At 39.4% G+C, this 25,113-nt stretch overlaps 2 protein-coding genes across 2 annotated transcripts; both read right to left on the bottom strand.

Annotated features, from left to right (window-relative positions):
* Positions 1–8,258: 8,258 nt before the first annotated feature.
* On the bottom strand, positions 8,259–9,197 carry LOC309391033 (olfactory receptor 5AS1-like; the record flags this gene model as incomplete). The annotated part of the gene is made up of 1 exon (XM_081951066.1): positions 8,259–9,197. One exon carries the CDS (start codon positions 9,195–9,197, stop codon positions 8,259–8,261), a length of 939 nt encoding a protein of 312 aa, XP_081807192.1.
* Positions 9,198–23,571: 14,374 nt separating this feature from the next.
* Positions 23,572–24,510, bottom strand: LOC309390973 (olfactory receptor 5AP2-like; the record flags this gene model as incomplete). The annotated part of the gene is made up of 1 exon (XM_081950937.1): positions 23,572–24,510. The coding sequence occupies one exon, from the start codon at positions 24,508–24,510 to the stop codon at positions 23,572–23,574; it is 939 nt and encodes a 312-aa protein (XP_081807063.1).
* Between the last annotated feature and the right edge of the window lie 603 nt (positions 24,511–25,113).

The following is a 25,113-nucleotide window of genomic DNA, read 5'->3' as shown; positions in this document are numbered from 1 at the left end:
GTATTCCATGTCCTGAACATCAAAACATACCATTCTGCTCTGCTTATTATTTTTGTATTTTAATTACTGCTCAAGAGAATTGAAAATAAATTTTAAAAAGCTCCTTCCATACTCTATGGCATTTAAAAGAAATGTCAAGGAACATTGATATTTCAGGTCTGGCCAAGTCTTGACCATGCCTTCTTTTGATGTGTGGCTGACAATTACCTGTAGAGAAAGTCAAACAAGGAATGCTGCTCATATAGTGATCTTTCAGTTTGACCAGGGCAGTGGGAAGGAATCTAAGCTACATCTTTATGTCTACATGCATGTATGTATATATTTACTTGCTTGCTTACTTACTTAGCAAATTGTATGTTGCTGCAATCCAGGACTCTCGGTGATCCCAGTACTTCATAAAATAAAGCAGAAACAGAACATACAGCATCAAAGACCTCTGGAAAAACACAGTCTTCAACTCTTAATAGTTCTTCCTTTTCCACTAAACTCTTCTGCTAGAATCTAGACATGCAGGTGGGGTTTATACAAGTTTAGATATTGAGTACTGTAGTTAGGTTTGAGGCAGTGTAATATACAAGACCAGCTCAGTTCACGTTTTGCCAGTATCCATAATTTGGAGACAAAGATTGTCCACTACACATTCCTACTCTTGAATGTTGAATTAATTGTGTCTGAAATTTAAAGAAATGCACTCTTTCTAATTGCCTGTGGACCTTTCTCAGCTTTGAATATAAAGGCAAGAAAAATACTTGACAAATAGGCATAACCAGACATCCAATACGGCAGGGACAATGTTCAGGGCAAAAATTGTCTACTGTTATTAAAGATGTAACTGATTTGTAGAGGCTTAACAGGAAAATGGTGCCTTTACCAAGGATTAGAGTTCCAGAAGAATACTGGGGCAGCCAAGAGCGAGCATGTCAGCAATACATAAACTAGGATACTATAAGATACTAAGATATAAAACTAAGGTATTGATCAAAATAGAAGGCATGGACATAATAACAAGAAAAAAAGGAAAGTAATTATAATTAATCCAGGAATTGGAGATGAGGCTGGAATGTCCTCCAGGTGTGAGGGGAAATAAAGAAATGCTTTGAAAGCTAACATAGCATCCTTGATACAAATCAGTGCTGATTTTGTATTCTAGCAAGCTTGTAAACTTTGCCATAATTATGGAGAAAAGAGATAAGGGACTAGCAGGACACATTCCCAAGCCTTCAATACTTTCCAAACTAGACAATATATTGTATCTAAGTGTATGTTGAAAGTTATGTAAATCATAAACATGTCTGACATAGCAGGGATAAAATATAAAGTTAATGTGAATATGCAAACAAACGAATGTACAATTCAATATGGCTATATCAAAAGGCATGCAAGGATATGTATAGACAATATCTTCTACTGTAGATTATGCAAACTACAATCTTTACAAACAACAATGTGTGAATACACTAAAAAGACATACAATATATGTGTATGACCATATACAATATGGTCAAAATTCCAAAAGCTCAGCGTCCCTGGGAGGGGGGCAGCACATAAATTAATTAAATAATAAAGCAAATTATTATTTCCATCTCTTTACTAGCACAAGTTACAATTTTCTAATAAAGATGGAACATACTAGTGTTAAGTCCTTGCTTTTAAAGGGTGCCTGCCACTAATTGTAGTTGCTGACCCCCTAGCCACCCTTTTGGAGCTTGAGTGGTTTGCAGCTCTGGGCCTTTCTATTGCAGGAGTCCATACCACCAGAAGACCAATGACTACACCGACCTGGAAAGGGAGTTTGCAGATGTGTTTAGCGACACTCTAGGTAAATTATACAGGGTCACCTATTTCCTTCAGTTTAGATCCACAGGTTCCTCCCATTAGACTAAAGGTGCAGGGCAAAGTGAATGCAGAGCTTGATAAACTGCTGGCTCAAGGCATTTTGGAACCTGTGCACTACACAAAGAGGGAAACCCCTATTGTCCTTCCAATTAAGTCAGAGGGATCCATTAGGATCTGTGCCAACTATAAATTGACAATCAATAAAGCATTGCAGGCTAATCCTTACCGTGGCCCAGTGGTGCAACATCTGCTCCACTCCTTGGGGCAGGGTTTAATTTTTGCCAAACTCGATTTGACCCAAGGGTATCAGCAATTGCCTGTGGATGATGCTACGGTGGACGCTCAAACAATCGTCATGCAGAGGGGGGCTTTTCATTGCTGCTGGCTCCAGTTTGGAGTCTGCATTGCCCAGGGATATTCCAAAGTATTATGGAGTGGCTGCTCCAAGGAATTCTCAGGGTGATATCCTATTTTGACAATGTGTTGATCTCTGGAAACAACCAAGCTGAACTAAGAGACAAATTAAAAATCATCCTGTCCTGTTTTAGGAGCGCTGGCCTTAAATTAAAAAGGCAGAAATGCTGCATTGGGGTAGCTGCGGTGGACTTCCTTGGTTATCTGATTGACTCTAAGGAAATCCATCCAGCTCCAGCTAAAGTAGAGGCCATTAAATTGGCCACTGCCCAAACAAATAGATTAGAGCTGCAAGCCTTTTTAGGCTTGCTTAACTTTTATGCCATGTTCCTACCCGATTTGGCTTCGGTTGTCGAGCCTTTGCACAGTTCGGCAGCCTGGCGATGGGGCAACCATGAAGTGCATGTGTTCATGGCTGTCAAATCCCTATTAACATCTTCAGCCATTCTCATGCAGTATAGGGATGATCTGCCTTTAGACCTGGCCTGTGATGCGTCTCCCTATGGGGTAGGGGCAGTTCTGAGCCACCGCTGTCCCAATGGCAATGAGATTCCAATTGCCTATTTTTTGCGTACCTTATCCAAGGTGGAAATAAATTACAGATAATTGGATAAGGAAGCATTGGCAGCGGTGGCTGGAATCAAGAGATCGCACAACTACCTAAAGACCATCCCTTTTTGCTCCTCACAGACCATAAGCCGCTTTGGGGTATTTTGTCAGGGCAATGTCCAATCTCAGAGATACTGTCCCTAGTAAGTCGTGGTGGCCAGTTTTCTTGGCTGCCTACTCCTATCGCCTGGAGTACCGACGGGAAAACAAAAGGGGCATGCAGATGCGCTGAGCAGATGCTCCCTTCCCCTGCCGGTACAGGACCCTGCCCCAGTAGCACGGGTCCTGATGATAGATGACCTCCAAATGCCCCTGTCAGCTTCTGACATTGCCAGACACTCCAGAGGGGACCCAACCATTTCCAAAGTAATAGATTGGGTTCTCTGGGATTGGCCTATAGCAGGACTGGCCAATGAAATCCTGTCATATTACAGGAGATGGTTGGAATTGTTTGTGGTAAGAGATTGCCTATTATGGGGCAGCAGGGTGGTGGTGCCATTGCCACTCTGCCAATCCATCCTTAGTTTCCTCCATGAGGGTCACCCAGGCATAGTGTGAATAAAGTCTTTGGGTCACAGCTATGTCTGGTGGCCCAAAATGGATGAAGCTATTGCAAAATGGGTTCTCAGCTGCCAACCCTGTCTATCGTCCCGATCAGCCCCACCCACAGCAAACCCCAGGGAGTGGGAGCTTCCCTGAGGACCATGGTCCTGAATCCATTTGGATTTTGCAGGGCCAGTATAAGGCCAGTTGGTGTTAGTGGTAGTGGATGCCTTTTCTAAATGGGTGGAATTAACACCCATGCATCAGTGGTGGGTTCCTGCCAGATCGCACCGGATCGCGCGCTCCCTTTCGGCACTAAACCCGGAAGTACGGTCTTGCCCCACCCCTGGCGATGCGACGACGCTTGCCTGTGCTCCACCAGCTCGGCTGGGAACGGAGACGTTTCTCTGCTCAGCAATGTCTTCAGTGGAGTGGTGGCAGCCTGGCAGGCGCTCCGCTCCGCTCCGCTGAGGAAACGTCTCCGTTCCCAGCTGAGCTGGTGGAGCGCAGGCAAGCATCGTCCCATCGCCAGGGACGGGGCAAGACCGTACTTCCGGGTTTAGCGCCGAAAGGGAGCGTGCGATCCGGTGCGATCTGGCAGGAACCCACCACTGCCATGCATCCACTACTGCGGAGTCTACCATCTGAGCCTTACAGTGTCTATTCGCAACACACAGCTTTCCGGACACCATTGTGTTCAACAATGGGTGGTAGCTAACTTCGGCGGTGATCCACGCCTTCATGGCCAAATTAGGCATTTGGCATGCCAAGGTGGCTCCTTACCATCTGGCCAGGAATGGCCGGGCGGAGCGAGTGGTTCATTCGGCAAAGAAAGCTTTGGGTAGGATGGGGTTAAGGAGTTTACCAAACAAAATCACTTGCTATCTGTTCATACAACACATAACTCCCTGCCCAGTGTCCGGCAAAAGTCCGGTCAAGCTCCTGATGGGCCGACGACTGTGAACTGTCCTGGACAGGCTGCACCCAATGTACATGACAGAAATGCCGCAAGAGGGAATGGGTAAAACTCAAAACATTTTACCTGGGGGTTGGATGTTCTCTAGAAATTGCATAGGTGACCCAAAATGGGTACCGAGTAAAATCACAGAGGTAACCGGACCCTGTTCTTATGGGGTCCAATTAGATGATGGACGGATGTGACAGTGCGGCACCGCAACCAGTCGAAAGCCGATGAAGCCATTCAACCACCTCCATTACCACAACAAGTTCAAGTTCCTAATGACGATAAAGCCATTCAACCAGCCCCATTGGAACGTCAAGTTCAAACGCCTACCGGCCACAAAACACTGCTTCAGAGGATAAAGAATTAGCCATTCTTAAGCATATCCCAAAGAAAGTAAGAGAAGGAATATACCTTCTTAACAAAAAATATATATAATAATGGGATCTGGTTCAGGTGGCTGTTACCAGAAGGCATGTTGATTTTTTGGGAGGGCAGTAGAATTAGAATTAACACAGTTGCGGAAGCAGAGGCTTTCATGAAAAAACATACTACTCTATTAGGTGATGTGGGGGATCCTACACAAGATACAAAGCAGGGAGGGGCTGAGGCTCTGCCAGTGGACGGGGGGGGGGGAGAGGAGACAACAAGAAGACTCAGATCACAAAAGTGAATTGAAACACTATTCCAAATGTTGTTACAATGTATTTTTAAGGAAGTGACAAAAGTAAAATGATTGAAACATACTGATGATTTGGTGTTAAACCTAAAACTACTAATATCTATGTAAATGTTCATAGTTCTCTATTTTTCTTTTTTGTAAAAGTTGCGAGGCCCGGGGGGGGCTTCTCCCCCCCCAGCACGATGTAGCTGTCAAAATGTTCCATAACCCTTTACCCTTTTTCCTATGTAATTTTTTTTAAAAACCAATAAAAATTTTAACAAAAAAAAAAAAAAAGAAATCCACTAATAGCTTGGGGATAATGATGAAGGCATAGCACATGTCAAGGAAGGACAAATTGCAGATGAAGAAATGCATTGCAGTCTAAAGATGAGAATCAATCCTTTGTATTACAATAAGTCCAGTATTTGCCACCAGAATGATAACATAAACCATAAGGAAGGTAATGAATAAAACCAGGCATGGTATTCACTTACCTTCCCTAACCGTTCACAAATGTGAGCTTTCTGCGCATGCGCTTTGGATAAAAACGGGGCCTAAATGGGATGTCATAGAGCCAGGGCGGGTCGGCGAAGCCACCCACAATTTTCGCTCCTGGTTCGAGCGAAACGGTCCAAACCAGCAGAATACCACCTCTGAATAGGATGTTCTGTAGTTCTAATTGATCAGTAAATCCCACAAGAATGAATTCATCCACCGTGGTACAGTTGTTGCCATCCATATATTGTGAGTTCAGTATTCTGGGTTTTAAGAAGAAATTAGAGTAATTGGGTGGCTTTTCTTTTTAGGGCAAAGAGATTTAAATTGTACATGTTATTGCATACTGGATGTGACAAATGCATAACACACTAAAAGATGTCATTAATGTGATTTTGTGTGTGTGTGTGTTTATAATATTTACATATGTTTATAAATAGTTAAAGTAAGGCAATACTTCTGCCTCCTATTTTCCCCACCAGAACAACCCTGTGAAGTGTGTTGGGCTGAGAGAGGTCACTCAGCTGGCTTTTATGATGAAGGGTGGTCTAGAACTCATAATCTTTTGATTTCCATATCCCCTGAACCAAAGTGGCTTATTAAAAATGCTATAGTTGTTTTGAAACCCTCCCCACTATTGTACCAATAATGTGAAATACAATGAAAATATGCTGTGATATCTTTCAGGGAACAGCATCTGGTTGACCATATGTGAGTGCCAGAGCTAAATAGATTCAGACCTCATTAGTATTTGGATAGGCTATTATGTGGCGTACTCTAACTTTATGCCAGACTGGGAAGCATTTTAGAAGATGGCTATCACAGAACGAGAAATTCAAATGGATGTGACATTACTATTACTTCAATTCTGCCCATAGACACTTTAATTCACATTTCTTTCTACTCCTCGCAGAGAATTTCATTCTTGGGTCAATCAGAAGTAAGAAATAATGAAATGGAATTGCTCCCAACTATTTCTGGTGTTATTGTGGAACATTAATGCTGCATTCTCAGTCTACATCTTAGCTTGGTGAAAGGATCTCTTAAACTTAAACAGCCTCTGTCATATCTGTGCTATTTATTGTACTGGATGCTTCAATCCATGCTGCCTGTTTATGTGTGTTTTAACTATTTTAATTGTTTGGGGAATTTTGTAATTTATCCAGCATCTACAGTAATGAAATGGGTGGCCAGAACAAATTTAATAAATTGTGTTGATTTTTTTTCAAGAAGCTACTTCCCATGGGGGGAATTCATTATTAGTAGTGGCAGTTGCACCTTCACAAATTGTCCCCAAACAATGGCTGCCATGTTATTCCTGTTGTTCCTTGTAGAGTGGGGGAGAAAAATCTTTTTTAAAAAGCACAATTGCCAGTACTAATAATGATCTCCCCCTATGAGAAGTATCTTCTTGAAAAAATTCAACTCAATGCATTAAATTTCTTATGGCTACCAGGAGAAATGGCCAAAGAATAGGTCTATGAACCAGCTGGTAAAATGAAAAGGTTACATACAACTTTTTGACATATTGTTCTCTGTTAACTCACTCACAAATATCATTATACAGTGTAAAAGCAAAACAAACAAACCTTTAAGAACCTAATTTATGTTAAAGTTTTATTTCTGGTTCCTAAGACTAAAGAAATTATCATCATCTTTTTAAAAGGACAATCCATATAAAAATATGTAATTTGCAACACTTTGGTGTAACACTTTTTTTTAAAATCCTTATAAACATATGTGTTGCCTTTATTAGTCCCACAGTATTTGAAGAATGATCAAATTCATATTTTCATCTCAACCTCTTCAAAACATACAGCCTTTAATAGTAGAAATAGAGCAGAACTTTGACTATAAAATTGCATCTCATATTATTAGGGGAATGACTGTTACCTTTTAACTGTTATTGTACAAATGTTTTATCAATTTATTTCTTTTCTGACTTTTCCTTCCTTCCTTCCCTCCTTCCCTCCTTCTTTTCCTCCTAATCACAAATCAACAAAAATAAGTTCGTCTTTTATTGAGATCCACTTCTAAGCCAAATGTAAATTGGCTTAACTTCCCAAGAAGATTGATGGAGTAGGATGAGATAAACCCAGAACAGATGTAGAAGCAGCCACACAACGAATAGTAGTCTGAATTTTCTAGACAAGACACTGGCTTCCAATGGTTAAGCTAGATTATCTCAAAGACTGATCTACCCAGGCTTCCCCTCTTGATCAAAGTGTACATTGTGACAATGTTGAGATTGTGTGCTGATTTTCTGGCCTGGATGATCTGAACTCATGTAGCATCTTTTGCTGTTATTAAGTAGATAACTTTAATCCCATATTTTGGGATCATGACATAAAGAGACATTTTCTTGAAGTCAGGGATTAAACAATAGCACAATATTTTGCTCTGAGAAATCAATTGGTGAGGAGCTTTCATAAGACTAGGGTGTAAAGCTTTCACACTGATGCAACAAGACTCTGAATTGAGCAACTAGACTGTGCCAAGATAACATTAGAAAGGTTGGCATTATCCTGTCCCAGGCAAAGCACACAGAAGCACATAGAGAGGGCTGCAAATTTCACTTGTAAGTTTTATGAAGTAAATAGAAAAGGAAATATGAATGTGGATTTCATAATTCTGAAACAATTGTAGATTCCCCAAAGTTTTTTTTTGAAAGTGTGACATAATGCATTTCTGGCAAATGAGTAGCATAAAAATGTTCTCCTAAATTTTGTGTGCAAGTCACTTGGAGGTGATTATTCTCTTAAATGTTTTTTTCATGGCATTTCTAACTTCTCTGTTCCTGAAACTATATATGATGGGGTTCAGCATAGGAATGATCACAACATAAAAGACCGATACAATCTTGTCTTGCTCCAAGGAATAGCTGGCGCTAGGGCGCAGGTACATGAAAAGAACAGTCCCATAGAAAGTGCAGACAACAATCAGGTGGGAAGAGCAGGTAGAGAATGCTTTGTAAATACTTTCAAGTGAACGCATTTGGAGGACTGTGACAATGATACAGCAATAGGAGATTACCACTAGGGATGTAGTTGCAACCTCATTAAATCCTACAAAAGCAAAGAGCAGAATCTGAACAAGTTGGATGTCAGAACAATAAAGATGAGTCAGAGGAGGGCCATCACAGAAGAAATGGTTGATGATGTTGGAATGACAGCAGGTTAATCTTAAACGAAATCCCACTTGTATGGATGCATTCAGAAGTCCAGCTATATAGCAGAACATCACTAATGAAATGCAGACAGTTTGGGACATGATAGTAGTATATTTCAGTGGGTTGCAGATGGCCACATATCGGTCATATGACATCACAGCCACAAGGTAGCATTCAGTAGTTGCAAAACAGCAATACAAGTATTGCTGTAAGAAACATCCAGTGTATAAGATAACTTTCTTCTGTGCTAGGAAATTCATCAGCATCTTTGGGGTGACAGCAGATGAGTAGCAAAGGTCTAAGAAGGATAAGTTGCTCAGAAGGAAATACATGGGTGTTTGAAGGTGAGAATTATTTTTCACAACCACAATGATCCCAATATTCCCCACAACAGTGATAACATAAATCAATAAAAACATCACAAAGAGCACATGTTGTAGGGTTACATGATCTGTGAATCCTAGAAGAATAAACTCTTCCACATCAGTGCAATTTCCTCCAATCATCTCACTGGTTTAGTTGATTCCTCACTGAAAGGGAAAATCATGTAAAATTTGAGAACTAATTGAAGGGAACTAATTGAGAACTACCGGTAATTGAATTTAAAGTTGAAGGGAACTTTCTCATGGGAGTCAAACATTAGATTTAATTCCAGGAAATCCATGTCAGCTTCCAAAAAATTAGCATTCAATATATTTCAATTTTCTGTTAAAGGAAATGTAATTATACATCAATTAATCTTTTTCTTTAAACAGTTTGGGAAACTCATATTTGGCCTATTAGTTTTCTCAGTGGAATTCAGTTTTATGAATGTTGTTGAAGAAAATTAGATCACTATGTTGTTGTTTAAAAAAAACATTTTTCTTTCCCCCTTTGAAAATCCATTTTCATTTTTCTAGGTTGGGAAGGAGAATGATAGAGATCATAGCATTAACAGTAACTTAGTCCTGTCTTTTGCTCTTACCCACTTGAAAAACACTACATTATTGACCAACGTCTTTCTCAATTTCTTTTTCCCAATTTTTTTTCCTATTGGAGCAGATTCATCTATTGTGGCTACAAGGAGATTTATTGCCAGATTAATCAATTCATAAGAAGCTGAATGGAGAAACAAACCTATAAAAATGATGTTTTTAAAGCATTTTTATACATTTTTATCATTTATCAATACTCCATGTTTCTGAAGTTCTGAGAAGAATATGAAAACACAACTATACAGAAGAGAATATGAAAAAGAACTATCTGTGTACAAAATAGTAGTTACATAAGCAGATTGGATGAAGATCCTTGACTCTAGTTCTCTTAAGTATACTTAGAAAAAACTCTAAAGAGTGTGAGATAAGAGAGTGGAAAAGTGATTGAGGACATGGAAAAGGTTCAAAACCATTTTTGAATCTGCTACTCCCTGTATGAACCTGACAACCCTTTCCATGTTTTTCCAATGAAATCCAAGTTCTGCTGCAATGGTTGAGATTAATACTGTAATGGACTTAATGTAGGTAAAGAAACTGCATCTAATACAGATAAGACAGAAATTGTTCCTAGCCAGACGAAAAGGAGTTCAGGAAACAGTGATTCTATCTGTGCTAGACAAAGTAATGTGTCTCTTGAAACTTCTCCTTCATTACATGGAAGTCTTGAGTTTGGATGCTCAATTTTTTTTGGTTATCAGAAGTTTCTTTGTTTCATTAAGACTAGCATGTCTTTTTCCTGGGCCTGTCAGATTCAATCATAATGTACAAATCACACTTACATCTCATTTGTACCATTAGAATATACTGCATGAAAGACTGCTCTTGAAATCTGAAACTTCAGTTGATTCATATTGCAGGTCAAATTACTACTGTGTTTCTGACTATAAGATGCACCTAAATTTACAGAAGGAAAATAAGAAAAAATACTTTTTTCGGGCTCCACACAGCCCGTTTTGGGGCTCCCAAGCCCTCTGCTCTTCACGTTTTCACCCTATCCAGCCCCCAGAAGCACTCTGCAGACCAAAAACACAGAGTATTGCAGAGTGCTTCTGGGGGCCGGGGATAGCGAAAATGAAACATGTGGAGAGCTTGGGAGCCCATTCGGTCTATAAGACATACCTAAATTTTCACCCACTTTTAGGGAGGGAAAGGTGTGTCTTATACTCTGAAAAATATGGTAATTGAAACCAATTATAAGAAGCATATACTCTGTTGTCAAATAATTACTAGTTTGTTTCTGATCTGGTATGATTCAAGAGGCTGTTTATGCTTTATATGAGGTGGAAATCAGAATATATATATATATATCAACAGCTGCAATATTTTAGAGGACACTGACATGTTTGAACAGTGGTGAGGGTGATGAGTTCTGAAGAAACATTATAAAGAAACCTTTTCTGAAATGTAATCACTGGTTCTAGATCAAAAAAATATTACCACCACCTTGAAAAATATTTCATCAAATGTATTGAATACATTTGATTTTACTAACCCTTCAACATTTCAATAGAGGTTTATCTTTGTTACTATATCTTTCCTTTTGACTGATTGTTGTATTTGTCTAAAGAGACACTGAGTGCCAAATTGGATTAAGAAATAAATGAGCACTTACCATGGTATCCTAGAAACACTTTGGGAGAAACAAAATGTACTTCTTTGATTCTTTTCAGAATTATTTAAATTGGCTTAGAATGAAGACTCCCTTTTGAAGAAGTGGCTCTGTCTACCAGGAAGTATGGTGTTAATAAGCTGTTTGTTTTTAAACTACTGGGATTCATATTCCTGATAGGGTGTGATACAAAGTTAATCTTCCTATTTACTCTTGGCCTGAAAGAGGAGTAATTCCCCTGTCCCAGTACTACTCTTTCAAGGAGGAGATATAAAAAGGGAAGAAATAGGCTTCCGGTGGCACTGTAGGCGTTGAAGGACATTCCTTTGGGAACGCCAGCCTCGTGATTGTGTTTAAGCTGCTAGAACAGCGTAAATCAACTGTCAAGTGGCTTGAAAACTCTCCCCTCAGGAAAAGAGGGGGAAGAGAGCAGCTGGGCAAGTGTAGAGCTCCCCATAGACCCCCAGGAGCAATTCTAGGGCTCGAAGGGTGAGACCCCCCCAGCAGCCCAACAAGGCTCAGCATCTCGGGACGCTTCTGCTGCAGCAGAAACAAAATGCCATGACCACCCCTGCAATCAATGTTTTAATCTACAATTGAATAAGACGCAGGCAGAGCAAAGACAGGAGTGATTATAATTGCAAGTATAAACTTTAACTTCCTTCTGTGAAGATTGAGGCGAACAAAGGGTAATAAAGATGGCGTCTGCAAGTGAAAAGGCGTGATCAAAGCAAAACTTAAAAGGAAAGTATTTGTTAAGTGTTTGTTAACGTCGTTAAAAGACTCAAGAGCTCAAGATTAAAGAGAACAGTTTTGGTTTACTAATGAGCTATAAGATTTAACAAATTTGGGGATTAAGTGGACTTTTTGAACTCAATAATTTGGTTGTTGGAAAGTGTGATTTGAATATTCAGAAATGCTTTCAAAACAAATCAAAGTAAGTGCCTCTAAGAGTGCTGGAAGTCACCCGGCCTAGCCACTTAAATTGCAGTCTTTATTATCTTTAGTGGATACACAAACAATGACACTTGAAGCTCTCCAAGGTGCTTTAAAGGCACAAGCCTCGTTTTTGCAAGAAAAAAATACATTTGCCCTTAAAGATGTGTCTGATGAAATGTCTGAAATTAAGGACTTAATTCAATCCCGCAATCAACAAATAAGAGAGGATATAGTGGATGCGTTTAAGGGTTTGTTTGCTTTTGTAACATCATTGGACGACAGGGTGGAATAAATTACTCAGTCTAATGTGAATTTGGAGAATAAAGTTGATGAGATTCAAACCAAGATTGAAAAACCAGAGGCAGAAGTTACAATGATTCAATACAGAGTGATGGAATTTGCTTTGAGAATAAGAGGCCTGAAAGAAAATAACCAAGAAAATTTGAAAGAAATCTTTGCAGAAGCTTTTGCTCAGTTAATTGGTAAACCAAAAGCAGAATATGATTGGTAGATTGAAAAAAAATTATCGTGTTAATTCATGGATTGCCAGACAGAGACAACTATCAAGAGATATTGTAATCTACTTTGTTACCAGGAAAACAAGGAATGGAATATTACAAGCGACTTACAAAAGCAAATTACAGGTGGCAGGCAGGAGGTGGCAGTACTGAAGGAAATTCCTTTTAAAATATTGAGATCCAGAAAGGATTATGCATTCCTAGTTGATGAACTTAGAAATCACCAGATACAGTATAGATGGGAGGCCCCAGCCGGATTGGTGGTGAATTATTTAGAAGAAAGGTATCATCTTAATTCAGTTTGGAAGGCAAACGATTTTTACAGCAATGTACTAAAGGCTGGATATCCACCATCTCCAGGATAAATCCAAAAGAAGAATCAGAAAAATAATAGGATGCGAGATAGTAAAAAAGGTTATCCACTTAGGAGTCTATATTACAATTTTAAATGGGAGATTACATAAGTATAATTATGACCATTATGGCACAAAATATAGATAGAGATGGATAAATGGGAGAACTTACAATAGTTTTTGCTGGAAGGATAATAGTAGTAAAATAGTAGTAAAATGAAAGTCTTGTTTAAGTTTTTATTTTTTCTTTAAATGAAATCAAGATTTTTGAAACTCAAGATCCACCTGTTCCAATTAGCTGGCCTGGCCCATTTATAGTCCCATTTTTAACCTCCTGGCAAACATTTTATTCTGGGGTAGTTTTTTAGGGGTAGTTTTTAATGTATCTCTAATTTTAATTTTAATTATTATTGTACAGTTTATATGTTACCTCCTCCATCTATATTTATCTTTATTTATCTATATCTGTATGTATTTATATTGTGTTTTAATATGACTGTACACCGCCCTGAGTCCCTTCTGGGAGAGGGCGCGGTTTATAAATTAAATAAAAGTTAAAGTTAAAAAATAACCACTATGCACATATGAGGTATACTGATACCGAAGTGTTATAAAGATGAAAATTGTGATATAAAGTGAAGAAAATTGCTTTATAATTATTATTTTTTAAAAAAGAAAACATATCTGTAAAATATTGGATGAAAGAGTCATCTGGATTTAGTACAGAGAATTCCAGAGCAGACTGGAGAATTTCTGAACTACTATTTGTTTAGTTACCATTTAAACTTATGTCATTCAAAAAGTGACTTACAACCAGTTCTCATTCTTATGACCATAGCAACACCCTCAAAGTTACCTGATCAAAATCTGGGCACTTGGCAACAAGCTCATATTTATGACAGTTGCAGCATTCCAGGGTAATATGATTTCCATCTGTGACCTTCTCAGTTGTCTTCTGGCAAGCAAAGTCAATGGGGGAAGCTGGATTTGCTTACTGAACTCTCTGATTCACTTAAGTAATTTATTTAACAAGTCTAGCAATAAAGGACATAAAATTGGGCATGATTCACTTAACAAATGTCTTGTTTAACAACAGAAATTCTATTCTCAATTGTTGTCATCTGTCGAGGACTACCTGCAGTAGACTTGTTAAATGCCAAAGAAAGACCCTAAGTCCGAGCTGAGATTTCATATTTTCTTTTCAACTGAGATTTCATTTTTCCCTCTCAGCTTAGGTTTTATTCTTTCAAATATTTATTCATCTGTCATTCTTTATACATCTGTGGATTTCGAACTATATCTAGAGGGCAACCTGACTTAAATTTAAGTTCTGCTTCAATACTAGTCACAAGAGGGTCCCAAAAGGAGAGGAATTGAAATGTTTTAGATTTTTTTTAAAATTTTGAAAAAAAATCATTCAATGTTTTTGAAATGTTTAAATTTTAAATGAACTTCTAAAATGTTTTAAAATGATGGCAATTGCAAGAGGAAAATATAGCCTTAAAAACATAATCATGGAAAAAGAGATTGATAGTTTTGTGATTTGCAAAATATGTTTGTTTATTTATTTATTTATTAGATTTCTAGACCGCCCCCTCTCCCCGTATATATGTATATATGCCTGCCCATAGAAGACCCAAAGGGCACATGCACCAAATGTAAACTAAATGAAATACATGAAGAAAAAATAAAGATTCAAGTCTATCCACTCTGACTCTGTCAACAAGGAGCACCAACATCTGGTCAAGAGACATCACCAAGTATACCAATTGCAGAAAAAAGAATAGACCAAACTTGTTTAAGAAAAAAAAAAGATGTGTAATGATGATAGTCAATCCCACAAGAATGAATTTATCCACCATGGTGCAGTTGTTGCAGTGGTGGGTTCCTACCGGTTCGCACCGGATCGCGCGAACCGGTTGGCAACCGAACCCGGAAGTAACCGGACCCGGAAGTAACTTCTGGGAACCAGCACCGGTCCTGTCGCTCAATCGCCCTTGCCGTCCCAATGCAGCTCGCTCGCTCCCCCGCCCATCTGCACTAAACTAGCTAGCCCAGCCAGCCGCTCACTGATTGGCTGGAGTCCAGCCAATCAGTGAGCGGGCTGGAGGAGACCCGTTTAAAAGTGGGTCCTCCATTTCAAAACTCCCTTCTCTTCGCCTTCCAGGAGCTTGCTGCTTCCCACAGGTAAGCAACTAAGCGCGAGGGGGGGCGCGGGAGGCTAGCTTTGGCGAGGAAAGTCCTCACTGAAGCGGCGGGCTGGCGTGGGACATGCGGGTGGCGGGCAGCTAGCTTCGCCCAGGAGAGGCCCCTGGGCCTTTCCGGGACGAAGCACCGGCGTCGCGTGGGACGCGCGGCTGCCGGGAAGCTAGCTTCGCCCAGGAGAGGCCCCTGGGCCTTTCCGGGACGAAGCACCGGCATCGCGTGGGACGCGCGGCTGCCGGGAAGCTAGCTTCGCCCAGGAGAGGCCCCTGGGCCTTTCCGGGACGAAGCACCGGCGTCGCGTGGGATGCGCGGCTGCGGGGAAGCTAGCTCCGCCCAGGAGAGGCCCCTGGGCCTTTCCGGGATGAAGCACCGGCTTCGCGTGGGACGCGCGGCCGCGGGGAAGCTAGCTCCGCCCAGGAGAGGCCCCTGGGCCTTTCCGGGACGAAGCACCGGCGTCGCGTGGGACGCGCGGCCGCGGGGAAGCTAGCTCCGCCCAGGAGAGGCCCCTGGGCCTTTCCGGGACGAAGCACCGGCGTCGCGTGGGACGCGCGGCCGCCGGGAAGCTAGCTCCGCCCAGGAGAGGCCCCTGGGCCTTTCCGGGACGAAGCACCGGCGTCGCGTGGGACGCGCGGCCGCCGGGAAGCTAGCTTAGCCCAGGAGAGGCCCCTGGGCCTTTCCGGGACGAAGCACGGCGTCGCGTGGGACGCGCAACCGCCGGGAAGCTAGCTTAGCCCAGGAGAGGCCCCTGGGCCTTTCCGGGACGAAGCACCAGGCTGGCGTGGGTGGCAAGCCTCCGCGAGGCTAGGCCAAAAGCCCCCCACCCTCCCCTCTCCAGCCTCGCCTGGCTGGCTAAGCCCTAAGAGTCTTAAACAGTCTTACCTGTCCTCCTGCCTCTCTGCCTGTCTGCTGCCTGTTGCATCGGAGAGCTGCTGATTCTGCCTGCTGGTAAGTAACCTGGCTTTTTTTCTTTTATTTTTTAAATGTATTTTAAAATAATATTTTATTTATTGTGCATAGAATTTTTTTAAATAATTTTACTTAAAAGTATTGAGTGTATAATATTTTAAAATGGTTTACTTCAATTTATTGTGTGTGGATTCTTTTTTTAAAATTGTCTTAGACTACTTAAAAAAAGATTCTATCCAAAATAAATTAAAATAAACCATTTTAAAATATTCTATACTCAATACTTTAAAATGTATTGTGTATAGAATTGTTTTAAATTGTTTTATTGTAATTTATTGTGTATTGAATGTTTTTAATGGTTTCATTTTAAATTATTGTGTGTGGAGTAGTTTGAAATGGTACAGTATAAATTATTGCTGGTGGAATAATGGTTACAGTTGGTACAATACCTTAAAATAGTTATAGTATAAATTATTGCTGGTGGAATACTTAACAATGGTTTTTAAGGATTTTTTTTATTTATAGAATATCTTTTTTAAATTATTGTTTGGGAATTTTTATGTTTTAATTGTTTATAAAATATATTTACTACAAGAAATGTTATTCCTTTTTGCAAATGTTTTCTTTGTGGTGCAATATGTTGCTTAAAAGTGTTCAGACCAGGTTTATATATCTCAAAGTGGGTGCTTTTCTATGGGCAGGCCAGGTTGGTGCAAGGCAGCTTTGCCACATTTAATGTGTTTCACCCTGGTTGTTTAGGTAATTCTGAGGTGGTTGCTGGTTCTGTGAGCTTCCTGGCACTGTCCTTTATAATTTCCCACAATGCCTTGATGGTTTTTATTCCAGTGGCTTTGTCTTTCCTGTCCTTAGGGTTAGGGGGGAAAAAAACACTGGTTTCATTTGCAGTCTTGGGGGGGGGGGGGACAAAAAGGAGAAAGAGGGAGGAGGTGGGGGAAAGTGGGATCCTTGCTGCTTTCTGAGCTTGGTGGGTTTTTTTTACAGACATTTCACTACCAAACTAGGTAACATCATCAGTGCTAGATGGGGTTGTGGGGAAAGGAGGAGGAGGAGAAGTCGAAGGACAAAAAGGAAAAAGATAAGGAGGGAGAGGACTGTGGGGCCTTTGGTGTTCTCTGAACCTGGTGGTTTTTAATTATTTTTAGGGAATTTTTATTTATTTATTGTTTATAGAATGTTTATTACAAGAAATGTTATTCCTTTTTGCAAATGTTTTATTTGTGATGCAATATGTTGCTTTTAAGTGTACAGGTTGGTGTATGGTATGTGTCTCAAGGTGGCTTCTTTTCTATGGGCAGGCCAGGTTGGTGCAAGGCAGCTTTGCCACATTTAATGTGTTTCACCCTGGTTGTTTAGGTAATTCTGAGGTGGTTGCTGGTTCTGTGAGCTTCCTGGCACTGTCCTTTATAATTTCCCACAATGCCTTGATGGTTTTTATTCCTGTGGCTTTGTCTTTCCTGTTCTTAGGGTTAGGGAAAAAAACTGGTTTCATCTGCAGTCTTTTGGGGGGAAATTGTTTGTGTGTGTGTGTGTGTGTGTGTGTGTGTGTGTGTGTTTTCCTGGCACTGTCATAGTTTGTGTTTGTGGGTATGTAATGTCCTGCAGTTATCTACACATTAATAATGATCAAGTACTAATAATATTTCCTTATACATTTTAATGACCTTTCCTTTCATAATTGGTGTTTTCTTTCATACTTTTAGATTTCTAATTGCTGTTTCTGTTAGTTAGCAATTGATAAAACAAATTCCACATGAAAAAGTATTCAAAGCCTTCTTGGTTTTAATTGTCAATTTATTCATTCTTGCACATTCTAATATTTATTCATTTTCATATCTTTGTTTTTTCCACTGTTGTGCAAACACAATTCCAACAGCTGTTAACATGTGTAAAATTAAATATGTATTTATTTCCTTTGAAATGCAAGTAGTAAGTAGTAAGCTACTTACCTTCTGTAAGTATCTCTTTTATTGTTTTGTGTACTTATTTTAATCTTATTTAAGTAGTAAGTGCACAAAATAATAAATTTCCTTTTTGATATCTTCTTTTTGTAGATCATTCATTGGGGCAAAAAATTCAGTGACATTGTCTTGGCCACTCCCATCCGGTCACATGACTGCCAAGCCACTCCCACCCGGTCACATGGCCGGCAAGCCACTCCCACCCGGTCACATGGCCGACAAGCCACTCCCACCAGGTCACATGGCTGGCAAGCCACTCCCACCCGGTCACATGGCCGGCAAGCCACTCCCACCAGGTCACATGGCTGGCAAGCCACTCCCACAAAGGAGGCCACACCCACAGAGTAGGTTCCAAAAATTTTTGAAACCCACCACTGAGTTGTTGCTATCCATATATTGTGTGCTCAGTATTCTGGGTTTTAAGAAGAAATTAGAGTAATTTGGTTGCTTTTTTTTTTAGGGCAAAGAGATTTAAATTGTAAATGTTATTATATACTGGATGTGCACAACTAAATATAACATACTGAAAGATGCCATTAATATGTGTGTGTGTGTGTGTGTTTGTGAGTGTGTGTTTGTGTGTGTTTAAAGTATTTATATATGTTTAGAAATAGTTAAAGTAAGGTGGCAAGCATACCTAATACTTCTGCCTCCCATTTTCCCCACCAAAACAACCCTCTAAAGTGGGTTGAGCTGAGAGAGGTCGCTCAGCTGGCTTTTATGGCGAAGGGAATCTAGAACTCACGATCTCCTGGTCCCCTGAACCAAAGTGGTTTAAGAACCACATGGTGCCTATGTAATTGAATAGTTGTTGCCAACACTTGCTTTCACTCATGCATCAGAATGCTACAGAATCTTTATAATTGGAAATCCTTAGCTGTCTAGAGTGTGCATTAGAATTTAATATTTGTTTCTCTAAATAAGTCTCACAAAAATCGTTCATGTACATATGTAGGATTCTAGTTTCATTAATACTGGCTGCCAACAAGGAAAAATAGAAAAATGGTGCTCTGTCTTTTGTTCTGTAACTCCCAAACAGGGAAATGGGTGTTTATTCTGCTCAGTGACATGGCACATTTATTGCATGAATGAAAGAAATTCAGGACAAAATCTTTGGAAGTTCAAGTAAAAAATAACTCTAAAATGATTGGAAATGATTATTATTTGAAATGTTTTTTTTCATGGCATTTCTAACTTCTCTGTTCCTGAAACTATATATCAGGGGTGTCAAACTCAAGGCCCATAGGCAGGAGACAGCTTGTGCAGTGCTTAATCCTGGCCTGTGGTGGAGCTGTAGAAAGGGTGAAGGACCATTCCGTGGTGCCTCTGCCAGTGAAAATGGAGTTTGAGAGGGCCGTATGCGACCCTCCCAAGCCCCACTTTAGGCCTGGACAGCCTCCTGCAGCCTTCTGCCAGCAAAAACCATTTTCACTGGCAGAGAGCAAGCAAAAACAAACTAAAAGCAAAACAAAACAAAGGGAGAAATGTTTCCCTTTTTGCATTTGTGCATCCAAGAAGAGACGGGTAAGGAGAAAGGGAAAAAGAAAGAAAAAGAAGGAAAGATGTGAAGAGAGCAAGGAAGGAAAAAGAAGGAAAGAGGGGAAGGAAGAAGAAAGGAGAATGAATAGGGAAGGAAAAATAAGAGAAGGAAGGAAGGAAGGAAGGAAGGAAGGAAGGAAGGAAGGAAGGAAGGAAAGACTGACCTGCCTTAGTACTTGGCTACAAACAGACAACAAGGCTCCTCTGGAGGACAAGTGTTTGGCACTCTCCCTTGTCTCGCCTTCTCCAGACAATGGATCTCCCTAGCCTTGGCTGAGGGATGAGTGATATCAAGCTGGCCACCCCCACCCTGGCTATGCTCCCTGGCCCCCCAAGGTCAAACACAACTCTGATGTGGCCCAAATGAAATTGAGTTTGACACCCCTGCTATGTTTGATGGGGTTCAGGATAGGAATGATCACAACATAAAAGACCAATATGGTCTTGCCTTGCTCCAAGGAATAGCTGGAGCTAGGGCACAGTTACATGGAAAGAAGAGTCCAATAGAAAGTGCAGACAACAATCAGGTGGGAAGAGCAGGTAGAGAATGCTTTGTAAATACTTTCAAGTGAACGCATTTGGAGGATTGTGACAATAGGAGATTACCACTATGGATGTGGTGGATTAATTAGGATTTAATCCTCATTAAATCCTGCAAAGAGCAGAATCTGAACAAGTTGGATGTCAGAACAATAAAGATGAGTCAGAGGAGGTCCATCACAGAAGAAATGGTTGATGATGTTGGAATGACAGCAGGTTAATCTTAAACGAAATCCCACTTGTATGGATGCATTCAGAAGTCCACCTATGTAGCAGAACATCCCTAATAAAATGCAGACAGTTTTGGACATGACAATAGTATATTTCAGTGGGTTGCAGATGGCCACATATCGGTCATATGACATCACAGCCACAAGGTAGCATTCAGTAGTTGCAAAACAGCAATAAAAGTATTGCTGTAAGAAACATCCAGTGTATAAGATGACTTTCTTCTGTGCTAGGAAATTCATCAGCATCTTTGGGGTGACAGCAGATGAGTAGCAAAGGTCTAAGAACAGTAAAGATGAGTCAGAGGAGGTCCATCACAGAAGAAATGGTTGATGATGTTGGAATGGCAGCAAGTAAGTTTTCCATCATGTAGATAGCATTTAAATTGGTTAAAATGAAATTAACATAAAAAGTTTCAAATCTTCCTACATTTTCTTAGAAGAGGCAATAGGAGCCCTTGTAGAAAAAACATGACTCAATAGGTCCATAAAGACATGACAGAGATTTCATCATATAGGGCACCAGAGAATCTACCTGCATAACTGTAGAGTCTAACACATTCAAATGAAAAAAATGTGTATCAAGAATAGGCACCTTAATTTAAGGGAAAATCATTTTAAAGCTAAGAAGGTGAGGTAAACATCTTGTTGAACAGTACTGAGAGGTTCTATTAAGATCATTCTCAGTGATACCCTGTAGATGTTTTTTTTTAATTAATGAACTTTCAGAAACAACAAAATGTTTCTTTCATAGTAAAATAAAAATACTTTACAGTGATTTAAGTAAACTGAATTTATGAAAATGAAAATAAGGGAAATAAAATCCATATAGTATCGATGTAACATTAACTCAATCCCTTAACTGATCATTAAACCTAGATCATAAGAACATATTGCCCCATCCTTTCACTTCTAGTACTATATATAAAGGCATTTCAAAACCTGATAGCAAACATATATCTTGAATCTATTCTTTAACTTCAGGAAAACAAGGTTCTTTCCATCTGTGTAACATTCTCTTTGCTGAGCCCAAGGTTAGTAAAGCCAAAATTCACCACAAAACTTGTAGTGCCAACAGAAACAAAAAAATCAGATATTCAAACCTTTTTAAACATTATTTGATGGTCCAGTAAACATAAACTAATTGTGATTACCTTCATTCTTAAATTGTAATATTTCTATTTCTGAAAAGTTGGATCCATTGATTTTCTAAAACTGGGAATGCTCAATAATTATTTCAAGATGTCAGAAGTGTTTTCAAAATGTTTGGTATATGGAAGTTCAACGATCGCTAACAAATGCTTCCTAATAACAGATATTGCAAAAAATGAAGAATCTGTTTTGCTTGTTGTTACTAAAGGAATACTACTACTACTACTACTACTACTACTACTACTACTACTAATAATAATAATAATAATAATAATAACAACAACAACAACAACAACAACAACAACAACAACCCTACTTGGAGCAGCTTATATCCTCCCACGTTACCTTAACAATTTCTAGGTCCTTGGTTAGGACTTGAGATGTTGAGTTACCAACCAGCCCCAAAGGCTGTGAATCTCACCAAAGATTATCATCATCATCATCATCATCATCATCATCATCATCATCATCATCCACATAATATTAAAATCAAAGCTGAATGCTGGAAACATAATTAAAGCATTAATACATGGGCAGTTCCAGTGATAAGCTACTCAGCTGGAATCATCAACTGGACTCTGTCTGAACTGGAAAACATGGACCGGAAAAACATGCAAACTTTTGAATATGTACCACGCTTTACATCCACGAGGTGACATCGACAGGTTGTACCTGCCAAGAAAAATAGGGGGCTAGTGCAAATCCATCAAACTGTAGAAGAGGAAAAACGAAGCTTAAATGATTATGTGAACATAAAAAAAGTAAATAAATAAAATAAAATAAAAATATTGAATGATTATGTGAACATAAAAAAAAGTACAGAAAAATTGCTGAAGGCTGTGAAAACAGAGAATAGCATAAAAACAACAGAAACAAAGGCAGAATATAAGGAAAAACAGCTGGATGATACATTAAATAGATGGAAAACCAAAGCTTTGCATGGACAGCACTTGAAAAACATTGAAGGAAAATGTGATGACAACTTGACACGGACATGGCTTAAGATAGAAACTATCAAGAAAGAAATGGAAGGTTTAATACTGGCTGCTCAAGAACAAGCACTACAAACTAATGCCATGAAAGCAAAGATACAAAAATCCACTGACAACCCAAACTGCCGACTTTGCAATAACAAAGTCAAAACTGTTTCACATTTAATATGTGAATGCAGCAAAATCACACAAACTGATTACAAAGCTAGACATGACCGAGTTGCTGGTCATCATGTAAAAAAGTATGATTTACCTGTATCCAGAAAGTCATGGGAACATAAAGTGGAAAACGTTATTGAAAATGAGAAGGTGAAGATCTTGTGGGACTTTCGAATACAAACAGATTGTCATTTGGAGCACAACATGCCAGATCTCACGGTTGTAGAGGGGCGAAGTGTTCAGTTTATGAGATCGCTGTTCCTGGAGATGCCAGAGTCAAAGAAAAAGAACTAGAAAAAATAATGAAATATCGCGACCTGGCCATCGAAACTACACGGTTGTGAATGAAGCATGTAATAGTGATACCCATTGCCATCAGGGCACTTGGCACCATGTCCAAGAATTTTACAAGATACATCAAAGAATTGCAGCTTCCTGCAATAACACCAGCGGAACTGCAAAAAACTGCACTACTCGGAACATCTTATATTTTAAGAAGGTACTTGGTTGATACGTAGGAAGCTGGCAGCAAACCGTATCAATCTTTACCACCAGTCACTGGTATTTGGAATGCATTTTTGAATGTTCAGTTGGCTGAGTTTCATGTTTAATAAATAATAATAATATACTTTCAAAAGCACAATCTTTTTGAAAAATATATAATTCACAAACTATTCCTATTTGTGTTTAAGAAGCAATATATTTTGTTTTGAAAAATGGAAATTTAGCCTGTTAACATGTAAGTATTGTAGTGCCCTGTCTTGTCTGTTTTTTAATATAAACAAAATTCATTTAGAAAAGACCATTCCTTTTAATATTTTCTTCATACAATTTATAACCTCTTTGTTTTTCAAGCTGTATATTATTGGGTTGAGCATAGGGATTATCACTGTGTAGAAGACTGACACTACTTTATCGATGTTCATGGAATAACTAGTTGTAGGACGCAAGTACATGAAGAGAAGAGTTCCATAGAAAAGGGTAATAACCATCAAGTGAGATGTGCAAGTAGAGAAAGCCTTGTATTTGTCCTCTACTGAGTCCATTCTGAGGATAGTAAAGATGATGCAGCAATAGGATACAAATACCAATGATGTGGTAGTGACTTCATTAAACCCAACAATTGTAAATAGCAAAAGTTCATTGAGTGAAATATCAGAACAGTAAAGATAACTCAGAGGAGGGCCATCACAGAAGAAATGGTCAATGACATTGGTTTTGCAACATGTTACTTGTAAACTGAATCCTGTCTGGATTGTAGAATTCAGGAATCCTGCCAAATATGACAAGACAACCAAAAAGATACAGATCCTTCGTGACATAATATATGTATACATGAACGGGTTACAGATAGCCAAGTATCGGTCATAAGCCATCACAGCCAAAAGGTAGCATTCTGTAGTTACTAAACCAGCATAAAAGTAAAGTTGCAAGATGCACCCAGTATATGAGATGATTTTTTGGTGTGATAGGAAGTTTACAAGCATTTTGGGAGTGACAACTGAAGAATAACAGAGATCTAAGAAAGACAAATTGCTGAGAAAGAAATACATGGGAGTTTGAAGGTGAGAATTGATGTTCACAACCCAAATAATAACAGTATTTCCTACAACAGTGATAATATAGATGATCAAAAAGATCACAAAGAGAATGTTTTTCAGGACAGGACGATCTGTGAATCCCAAAAGAATGAAGTTTTCCTTCAGAGTACAATTTTCTCCAGCCATCTATTTGATGTGTGTTATGAAGTATGGAGTCTACAAAAGAAAAATGATGTCATGGTATAACTATTCATCTGAAGAAATATGTTCGTATGTGTGAGAGGGAAAGAGAGAGAAAGAGGGATTGAGAATTCCTTAGAATGTCACTATATGAGATTGGACAAGTGAACCTCTGTGCTAATTTTCCTCATGTGTAAAAGAGCACCCTTACAGTAACTGTGGTACTGTGGCATGGAATAATACTTTAAATTGGTCTTCTGAAACCTAATGTTTTCTCAATTAGTTTGGTTGTAGCACAAATCATCCTAACCACCATGGTATTTCTCATACTGTCTGCAGATTATGACAATTCTATTTCAATAAATCTGGAATTCATCAAGATGAGAAAGGCTGCTTTCAATATTGCAAGGCATTTTTATGTGGGTAATAAAATTGTGGGTCATGTCTTGGGAATCATTTGCCTCTGATTTTCAACAACAACAGTATAGATTGTTCCTTGGTTTTATTAATGGTTGGAGAGATAGCTTATAAAAATCAGAAACATATTTGGATAAAGAAGATGACGCACAATGTTGAAGCACAAACTTCTTTGCACATATAGTCTGTATA

This window comes from Natrix helvetica (assembly GCF_964273705.1).
Source record: "Natrix helvetica genome assembly, chromosome: 1".
NCBI classification, from domain to species: domain Eukaryota; kingdom Metazoa; phylum Chordata; class Lepidosauria; order Squamata; family Natricidae; genus Natrix; species Natrix helvetica.
The sequence above is the reverse complement of the archived record's forward strand: the minus strand, read 5'-3'. Positions and strand labels throughout refer to the sequence as shown.